The sequence below is a fragment of the Meles meles genome, chromosome 2, assembly GCF_922984935.1.
Source record: "Meles meles chromosome 2, mMelMel3.1 paternal haplotype, whole genome shotgun sequence".
In the NCBI taxonomy this organism is placed as follows: Eukaryota; Metazoa; Chordata; class Mammalia; order Carnivora; family Mustelidae; genus Meles; species Meles meles.
In genome coordinates this window covers 24,580,513-24,590,142 of record NC_060067.1, presented here as the reverse complement: position 1 = coordinate 24,590,142, position 9,630 = coordinate 24,580,513, and the positions used below count along the sequence as shown (strand labels likewise).

General features: G+C 41.8%; 1 protein-coding gene across 8 annotated transcripts in view; it reads right to left on the bottom strand.

Annotated features, from left to right (window-relative positions):
• Positions 1 to 3,785: 3,785 nt before the first annotated feature.
• Positions 3,786 to 9,630, bottom strand: part of CLOCK (clock circadian regulator) — a 135,961-nt gene continuing 130,116 nt past the window's right edge. For all 8 annotated transcript variants that reach the window (XM_045996451.1, XM_045996457.1, XM_045996411.1 and 5 more), the window contains one exon: positions 3,786 to 8,982. In XM_045996451.1, the coding sequence (XP_045852407.1) occupies positions 8,803 to 8,982 (180 nt within the window). In that variant the 3' untranslated portion in view covers positions 3,786 to 8,802. The remainder of the gene's footprint in view (positions 8,983 to 9,630) is intronic.

Genomic DNA, 9,630 nt, shown 5'->3' with positions numbered 1-9,630 from the left:
AGTCGTATGGTAGAGCAGTGCGTCAGACCCGTGTCATTCTAGAGCCCATAAGCACAGTCACGTCAGTCTAACTATTAGTGATTCTATCCAGACAGCATCACCACTTCTCCCGGCCTCCCGGTTCTGTTCCCATGCGCAGTAGCCCTGCTATTTAATAGCCTCTTAAAAGTAGCAACAGCACATATTGATGACAAAGTCATTTTTGGAAACTCTTTTAAGGAGTTCTCTAGCCACCAGAACAAGGGCCATTACAGGGTAGTAAACACAAGGCCCACGTGTAAAAATACTTCAGAGAAATTTCAGGCAAGACCCCAGAATACACCATTAAGTCCCCTAATACAGCCTTAGATGATTAGAAACAGGGCCAACGAGTAATTACATTTGATCTTCTGCAAGAAGAGAATGGAGGATTCCTTGTTAGGCAGCAGCTGGTACCATCACAGCCCAGCCCAGCAGTGCAGACAGCCTGGCCCGAGAACGAGCTGGGAACAGTCCTTGAATAACAGCATAGCTTTCTGAGGCACCACAGTCTTCTAACAGGATATAACTACTCACAGAACTGGGAAGCTCAGACTTGAAGGTACAAGGTAAAAATCACTAATACTGTTAAGACTCTGTTGGAGCGGGGCGCCTGGGTGGCTCAGTGGGTTAAAGCCTCTGCCTTTGGCTCAGGTCATGATCTCAGGGTCCTGGGATGGAGCCCCGCATTGGGCTCTCTGCTCCGCAGGGAGCCTGCTTCCTCCTCTCTCTCTGCCTGTCTCTCTGCCTACTTGTGATTTCTGTCTGTCAATCAATAAAATATTTAAAAAAAAAAAAAAAACAACTCCCACTCTCTCTGCCTGCCTCTCTGCCTACTTGTGATCTCTCTGTCAAATAAATAAATAAAATCTTTAAAAAAAAAAAAAAACAAAAAACTGTTGGAGCGCCTGGGTGGCTTAGTAGGTTAAAGCCTCTGCCTTCGGCTCAGGTCATGATCTCAGGGTCCTGGGATCAAGCCCCACATCGGGCTCTCTGCTCAGCGGGGAGCCTGCTTCCCTTCCTCTCTCTCTCTGCCTACTTGTGATCTCTGTCAAATAAATAAAATCTTTAAAAAAAAAAAAAAAAAAAAAGCCTCTGCCTTCGGCTCAGGTCATGATCCCAGAGTCCTGGGATCGAGCCCCGCATCGGGCTCTCTGCTTAGCAGGGAGCCTGCTTCCCCAGCTCTCTCTGCTTGCCTGTCTGCCTACTTGTGATCTCTGTTTGTTAAATAATAAATAAATAAATAAAAAGACTCCGTTGCTAATACTGTTAAGACTCCATTGCTGAATATAAGAAAAGAAAATGTCAGTGATTTTAAAATATTTAATAGTTTCCTTTAAAATCCAAAATAATGTGATTCGTGTAAGTTATGTGCCACATAAAGCAAGTGTTATTTTTGAGAAATGCAGGTGATACTGAAAAACATAGCACTGAGGTATTTTTTATTTTTTTAAAATTGAATAAGGAAACAAAGTCTGGATCTAATTATTTTTACATTTACAAAAAAAAAAAAAAAAAAACAACCAATGCTACTGCTTGGCTCTTTTGCTATGATTTTCGGTTCTGAAAACATCACAAAAGTCTGTGGGAAAGAGCATTATAATAGGACATGTAGTTTTAAAAAACTATGCACATCATAACCTGGAGAAATGATCAGATACCAAGAGGCCTGAGTGGAGGTAGGCTAGTAAGACATTTTACCTCTTCTCAAAGGATAGGTCTGAAAAACAAGGGTAAGCAACTGTAACACCAAATTGAAATGGCAATCAACAGTAAGTTGGTAACAGAATGATCCACATTTTATGTAATATTGTACTTCCAAACTCAGCTCATGAAAATCAACAGAGAACCCAATGTAGCACCATGGAAACCATTCATTATCCCTTCCTGCTTCTGTGCAATGTAGGATTTGGGCAGAAGACGGTACCTAGAAAATGTCAGTCTCGTTTTTTTAAATCAGTCTGGATTTCAGTTAAATGTTTGCTCTAGGAAAAGTAGGTGTTCTTAAAGTCAGTTAGCCATTTATAGCTCTACCCTTTTGGGAGTTAAGAACAATGGGCTACATCTCATTTGTATTTAAAACCAAGAACCAAGCAGTAAGGACAGCAATGTCAGGAGTAGCACACCAAGACACCACACAGAACATGAGAAAGAATTTGGTGTATGTTTTTACAGCTACTAACTGATGTTAGCAATTGACAATTTACAAAGATACAACTTTTTTTGCACTAACTGGTTTCAGGACAGCACTGAATGTGACTCATCTTTGGGCTTCGATCTCTACAGAGTGAATGTGCAAGTGCCACACTGAGGCCCTTCCCTAGCTTAAGCCATAGTAAAACAAGATTTCAAAACCTTTCTAGAATGGTCTAAGAATTACAGCTGTTCTGGCTGACATGAATTTAGAAAAAAAAGGACATTCCCTGGCCAACTGTTTTTGCTTGACTGTCTCGTTACCCAGTGCATCGGTCACAGGGCGGTCCAGCCTTCCCTCCAACTGACTCCCGCACTGGCCGCACCACTGCCCGCAGTGAGTCGCCAGCGCAGACCAACTCAACACACATGCAACATCTGAATGTCTTTTTTTTAAAGCGACGTCACAGTTTGTTTCCTCTGAAACTTAAAAGCACACATTTGAAAACATCACATTTTCAATGTAGCCCTCGGAGTTAACCATTTTTTACATGATTAAATCCAACTTGTGGTCGACATGCTTTCATTACCATTCTTGAAGGGGTCCCAGGAACTAGACAGTATGCCCTGTCCCTGGCCTGTGGGACTCACTCGCGGAGCCCTAACGTGGAAAATTCTGTTCCAACATATAGTAGGTGAGAAGCATCCTCAGAGTTTCTAGGCTTCAAAGGCTCAAACACTACTTTCGCTGGATAGTGCTATATATGAAGGATTTGGTTTTTTTTAAAGGTCCAAGCAACAGTCACTATATAAAAACAGCAAACGTTTTTTTTGTAGAAGAGTACAGTGCACATACATTGTTCCACCAAAGTTTAAGAACTTTAAGTGGATTTTAATACGGATAGGAGAGTGACGGCCATTAGAAGATGCTGATCGTCTTACTAACATTTCCCCCAAACGGGCAAAACCCAGGCAGTGAGTGCCGTCGGTTCCGTCATACTGGCCTTTGGCTGCGTTGGGGAAGTAATCCTATAAAAAGTACCCACAAAATAGAAAAGGCAGCAAGTGAAACTAGAAGAAGGTTGGGGCTATACAGAGCAGATTCGGAAGGAGTTACCTTTATTTTTTCTTAATTGAGTTGAGAACAGGAGGAAGTGCAAGGGCATCTGGCTTTGGGCCCTGCACTACCGTCCTGAAGTGACACAGATTGGAATTGGCCCGGGACAGTCCTCGTGAGGGCCAGAGACTGCGCCCCAGGTAAGAAGAGTCAGTTCTTTACATAAAAGATCACGAAGCAAAACAAAATAAACCACAAATTAAATACATGACACTGTGAAATCACTTCGATGAGAAAACACAAAGATATTTTAAAATATAAATAAATACATTTAGCCATTTTCATTCAAGAAACCCAGAGAACTGCTTCCAAAGCAATTGCGTCTTAAAATCACGTTCTAAATTCCTCCATAAATACTCACTATTTTGATTGTCACTTAGTGCAGCACCTCAGTGTTTGCTGGTGGTGGTGACGGACTCCACGCAATGTCTCTTCACAGACTATCCTATTCCACTAAAGACCGTTGCCCCAGGAACAGGCAGCTTACAAAATATTGTTAAATACCCAAAGCAGAACCTGCAGAGTATTATTTTATTTACGAAAAACAAGGAATGTAGTGTTAAATTACGGCAAGGGGAAAAATATGCAAAAACAGTCACATGGAAAGAAAGTTTTAATTTTTAAATGTCCACGTTTGCTTAATTTCTTGTGAGCTGTTCAATACTGTTTTGAATATCCTGAATTAATAACTATACCAACAAAATGCATCCCCAGTGTTTCCACAGGAGACAGATTTAAAATAAGACCAAATTATACTTTTCTTCAACCAAAGTAGTCTTCTTCTCAGTCCTTTTTGTGCAAAAATATTACAAGAGCAATTCAAATGGAAACACTGAAATGACATGCCAACATTTCAGAGCACATTTAAAACACCCAGAATAATTCTTGAAATTACTGTATTCTAAAATATTACTACCAGTCACTTTTAGGTTAGTTCTATACATCGATTCACACTGATGAAATTTCCCTAGACCTCTGAAAATAAACAGGCTCACTGGTCTCTTTTGGTGTCCACACGATAGGCAAGATAGGTTTACAATAGTGTCGAAATGGAACTAGGCATTTTACAATCTCCTGACTCCACCACATTCAAAACCGAAGTCAAAATTCATTTGGCTACCTTGAACTCACTCCCATAAACCTGCTACGGTTCACTGGATCTAAACATTTCTCAGAAATGTGTTATTTTTAAATTTCACCTAAGTGATGATTTGGGGATCCTTTCGAAATGGTAATGCCTAAGGTAATAAACTTTATCAAAATGAATAGTTGCAATAAAGTGCTTGTTACGTTTCAAAATGATGCTTTCAGACTGCGGTATGTTGTTTGAAGAGCGTGTGCTCGTCCTCCAGAAAGGATCCCCGGGCATGAGAGGCGGCTCCTCTCACCTGTCTCAGAAAGCAGCAGCGCTGTCTTTCGGTAGGCTGGCAGCAGGCACGGTGCTCATGCACGTGAGGCGCTACTAGTGCTACGGCAAAAGGGGGCGAAACTTAGAAAAGGGGAGGCATGTGGAGGGTTCCTACCGTACTCATAGTTATATACAAATATATTAAATATGCTATAAAAATAGTCGACTCTTTTCCTTTGCATTTATGTCAGAAGCTCCTTTCAGAGGAATGCTCACCCGACCCAGACAGACTTCAGAGGGTCTCGCTCTCCAACCACTATAAAATGGCAAGTGCCTTTGTGCTGTTTCTTCTCCACCATTTGAAAATCCCAGTCCGCCTACTCCTGGCAATAGTAATTTCCAGTGTTTACACCTCCCAACATCGACTCCCAGGGGCTGAAGAGCGGGTCACAGATATTGGAAAGGTCACAGCCTCGAATGAGTTTTACACAAATGTTCACTGACAAACTTTCAATCATCAAAGAACAGAGCAAAAGAAAAAGGGAGAAATGGTTTCAATCCTAGAGTAAAATGCCACTTGCCTTCCACCTCACAGAAACGAAAAGGTTTACCTCACTGAGGTGGAAATATCAGAAAACAAGTTGAGTAATATCCAGTTTAAAATCATTTTAAAGGATTGTGTGGAGCCAGAGAAAGTACTACTTGAAGGGGCCCCTTTCCAAGGCTTCTCGCACAAAGGCTCCCCTCCCCGGAGCACCTGCCCTGCACGGCGCCGCGCCACCCCCACCCTAACGAACCGCAAGCAGACCGCTTTAAGGCAATGACCACAAACTAGTGCTTCGGCAGAATCCAAATCACATTTTCACTGTTCTGCACGGAGTATTCTATAACCAACTTCTCAAAATCCCTGGCATCCTCTTATTTCTAGTACATTCCTAAACCAAATTTAAGTGACAAAGCAGAACATGGGACGCAAGTGACCTCCTCAGCTTAGGACAGAGCTCGGAGGCGTAAGGGTCGTATTTGCTCACGTGCGTTCCCCATCCCTCCTGTTAGCTTTTTCTCTGATATATTCTACCAAAAATCAGAGTAACTTTTGAGTGTGCGGGTTCTGGCCTGACGCCACTCTCAGCAGCAGCCGGACCGATCCTCGCGGTCCTCCCTCGAGGTGTCCCCAGCAGGGTGGCCACAGAGCAGCTAACATTTCCCCATGGCTTCAACAGTTTGGGACCTAAAAGTGCCACCCAGAACAAGATGTTTTTTAAGAAAAACCAAATCTCTGTGAGAGTAAAGCAGAGGGAAGGTAATGACTTTGAAGTAGCTGAAAGGTGTCTCTAGTTGGTATTTTTTCATTACGCAGATTTGGGATTTTAAGGAACAACTTTGGCTCCGGAAATGAACAAGAGGCAACTGCGGAATCTTCATCAGAATGTCAAGTCTCAGTGACTGGGGGGTGGAGGGAGGGACAGCTCTGCAACCCAAGTTCAAGGAAAGCAGAAGGAAAACACAGAAGGAGCCGAGGCAGCTGGTGCTCCCTCGCTCTCGGACAATGGTTCGTACTGCCAGAAAAGGGAGAGCAGTAGCCGCTCCTTTAAATTCAGCAATCCATTCCACGGGCAAAAATGAGCTGTGAAGAACAAAGGAATTACAAAATGACATCTTACCTAATTCTCCTTCCCAAATATGGAAAATACTTGAAGGAACTGGTAGAGGAGAACGTGAACAGTCTACAGCTTTACTTTGTGGATTGTCTCACGCTTTGCCTTTGTTAACCTAAGTACACAGTGCTCACAGCTGGCCAGCGCTCCTGCTAAATATGGTGTTGAGAGGATAAATCTCAACAGAACAGTTCGTGTCTTCTGTCACCCATACCGCTAGACACTGCCAATGAACAAATGAGGCACAACTCAGATATATACGGAATGGCGGAAGGTTGAGAAAGGCAATTTGAAAGGGGAGAAAATTAATACTGTTGCCGTATTATACAACATCAGTTTCATCTATGTGTACCTGTGCTCAAGTTACACACACACTCCGCCAACTGTTCGTGACATTCATGAGAAAGTCAGAAATCTCTTCATCCAGATCATTTAGCTAGAAGAGGAGCTTCTTGATATGTTAATTATGGATTGGTATCTAGCGACACTTCTTTTGTAGAAGGGTAGGTACCAACTTTCTTTGGTTATTTTCTTTTTCAATATAACTTTTTAGTTTAAGTGTGCCCAAGTACAGTTGTCTACAGAAAGACAAAGTATATCCCTTCGGGATGAGAGCAAAGTGGAGGACAGAAAAGTCCTAAGAACTGAGCTTAAGAGCAATTCTGTAGTAGGTTGTTTTCATTGCTCAAAACCTTCTTTAACAGCCTCAGTTCTGTTATACATTTTCTTTTAAGGTCAATTTTGATATATTACCAACTTGCCAACCTCCCTTTCCTCAGTAATAATTTTTGATACTCTAATAAGATATTTCCATTAATTATCCTTTGCTCTATAGTTGTAAATTTAATTATTAGTACCATAAAAAATCTATAAAATGCTTTATGTAATTTCTGTTGGAATTTATTACCTTTAGAATCTAATATTGCCAAATGAAATCTTAGTTCATGTTTAGAAAGCATGTGAGTTTATTCTATTGTTACTGTGAAGGCAAAGCCAATTCCTACCCCTTCTTTTTTCTTTGTAGGAATATCAACATCACATTGAGAAAATACTTACAGGTAATTCTTAACTGTTTAGCTTGAAAGGAAGATGTTGATTTAGGGAAATAATATTGTGATCACATCAATGACTCTGGTAGTGTTAGGATGTCACCCCCCCCCACCCAAGTTACTTGTACCTCCAGTCCAAGAGACTAAAAGCAGTCTTCCTGCGAACTGAAGAGAATCTTAATGGCACTGACACCCACATGCTGTTAAAAATGTACTAAGGTTTCGAAACTGCTACTGAAACCAGACAATGAGTTCAAGATGGTGAGTTATCACCTGAATCAAAATCAAGGCACTATGGGTTTTTTTTTTCTCTCAAATAACCCTGAATCATTTATGACTAAAAGAAGCATTGAAATTGTGAAGGATATAATAAAAAGATTCCAACAAATCCTAAAAGTTAAAATTCCCACCAGTGAGAATGTTAAAAAGTGCCTAAAATCTTTTGTGTGCAAATTTTACTCCTATAACTGGAACATTCTTGAAATGACTTTCAGGCTTATTGAAAGCCGTTTACACAACTATTTCCAACTATGAACTATATCAAAATATGTGACCAAAACTTCCAACCATCTAAAATAAAGCAGTGCAAATCCTATTTTCAAACCTACATGAAAAATTATGAAATGAGGGATATTTCTGAGAAACTTGGAAATCCTTTTGCTTCAATAATTTAACCTGGAAAAAAATATCCATTCCCAGCAGCACATCATACCTCACTGAACAAACTGTGACATCACAGCCAAAGTACGAACAAAAAGCCTTGTGCCCCGGAAAGTGAGGAGAACACTACTGTGTTGTAAACAAAAGGGGAAACAGAGAAGTACTGGTTTGTACATGGTGTCAGTCTAAGGAAACAGACCTACGAGGAGATAATGCTTTCATGCAGCTTACAAAATGTTTTGCTTTCTTCTTTTATCCAGACATATACATAATTTTTTACAGCATCTATACATAGAGAATTGGAACCACACGACATTCTGAAATTAAGGACTATCCGATCATTATCTGAAAAAGGGAGGGGGTGGGGAAGGGGCCTACTGTATCTACTGGACTGTCTTCATGGCATCACTGTAAGCAACCCCTGACGTGACAGTGGTGTGTCCTCTGTAACACAGAAACAGGCACAGAACCACTGAAAGTTACTAACATTCTTAGTGCCTTTCTGACTGACTGGAGGTCATGTTTCATAGCTGAGCTTCTCAACATTTGGCAATACACTCTTTCCGTCGAGAAAATAGCTGGGCGAGGAAAACACGGGCAGAACTGGCTATGGCCCCGTGATCGTCTCCTGTGGGCTGGTACTGCATGGACATCTGGAGCTCTAGGCAGCGTCTTCCCTGCTAACCAATCCCAGAAACTACAACACTCAACACTGCATCTTGTGAAACTGCTGGAACTTTTCCTTGTAGCCTCAGATCATCTGAGCAATTGCTCTGGACAACCCCTTCCTCCCCCGAGGTCAGAGAGGAGGCGCGTGTGCTACTGCGGCTGAACCTTGGAAGGGTCGCTCAGCCCGTCAGTCCTGTGCCGGTGCAGTTGCTGCTGCTGTGGAGACTGGTGCTGCTGGTGATGCGACGGAGGGAAACCGCTCTGCTGCAGTGGAAACGCGGCAGAGAGGATGAGCTGAGCGGAAGGACTCCCGTGGAGCAACCTTGAAGTCTAAAAGACAAGTGCATTATGCAGCATTGCTTTACCCGGTTAATCTGTCCACATCAAGATTTACGCAAGTTTTCTACTCTGGACAGGGACGGAATCCTTAAATTCCACATCATCTACATCATTTTTTATCTTCTCATTTAAAAATAATATTTTGGAAAATGCTTATGAGATTTCCTCTTTTTGACAATACAGAATTTTTTAAAATTTATTTTTTAAGGGAATTGAGCTAGATATTTTTTGGTATAGAAAGCAGTCTATGGCTTGAGACCACCCACACGTACTTTTCCCCTTTGTATACCTTAAAGACTGCAATTTTAAGCAGACAGTAAAATGAGTAAAATGCAAGCGCAGCTGAGAATGCACGAAACACAGACACTCCGCAGTCGGACAGGCCTTCTGCGCAGGCTCCTTCAGTTGGTGAGAGCAGCCCTTCAGGAGCCGAGAGCGTGGGCCGCCAGGTTCAAACTGGCGAAGCCATTCCCTAGACTGTGAGACTTGTTCAAACTACTTACTTCTCTGGGCCTCAGTTTCTTCATTTACAAAATAAAGACAAAGTGCCTCCACACTGGGTTTTTATGAAGATTAAATATTAACATTATTATTATTTAGAAGTACCACAAAAATGAGGGCAAAGTGAGTGCCTTAAGT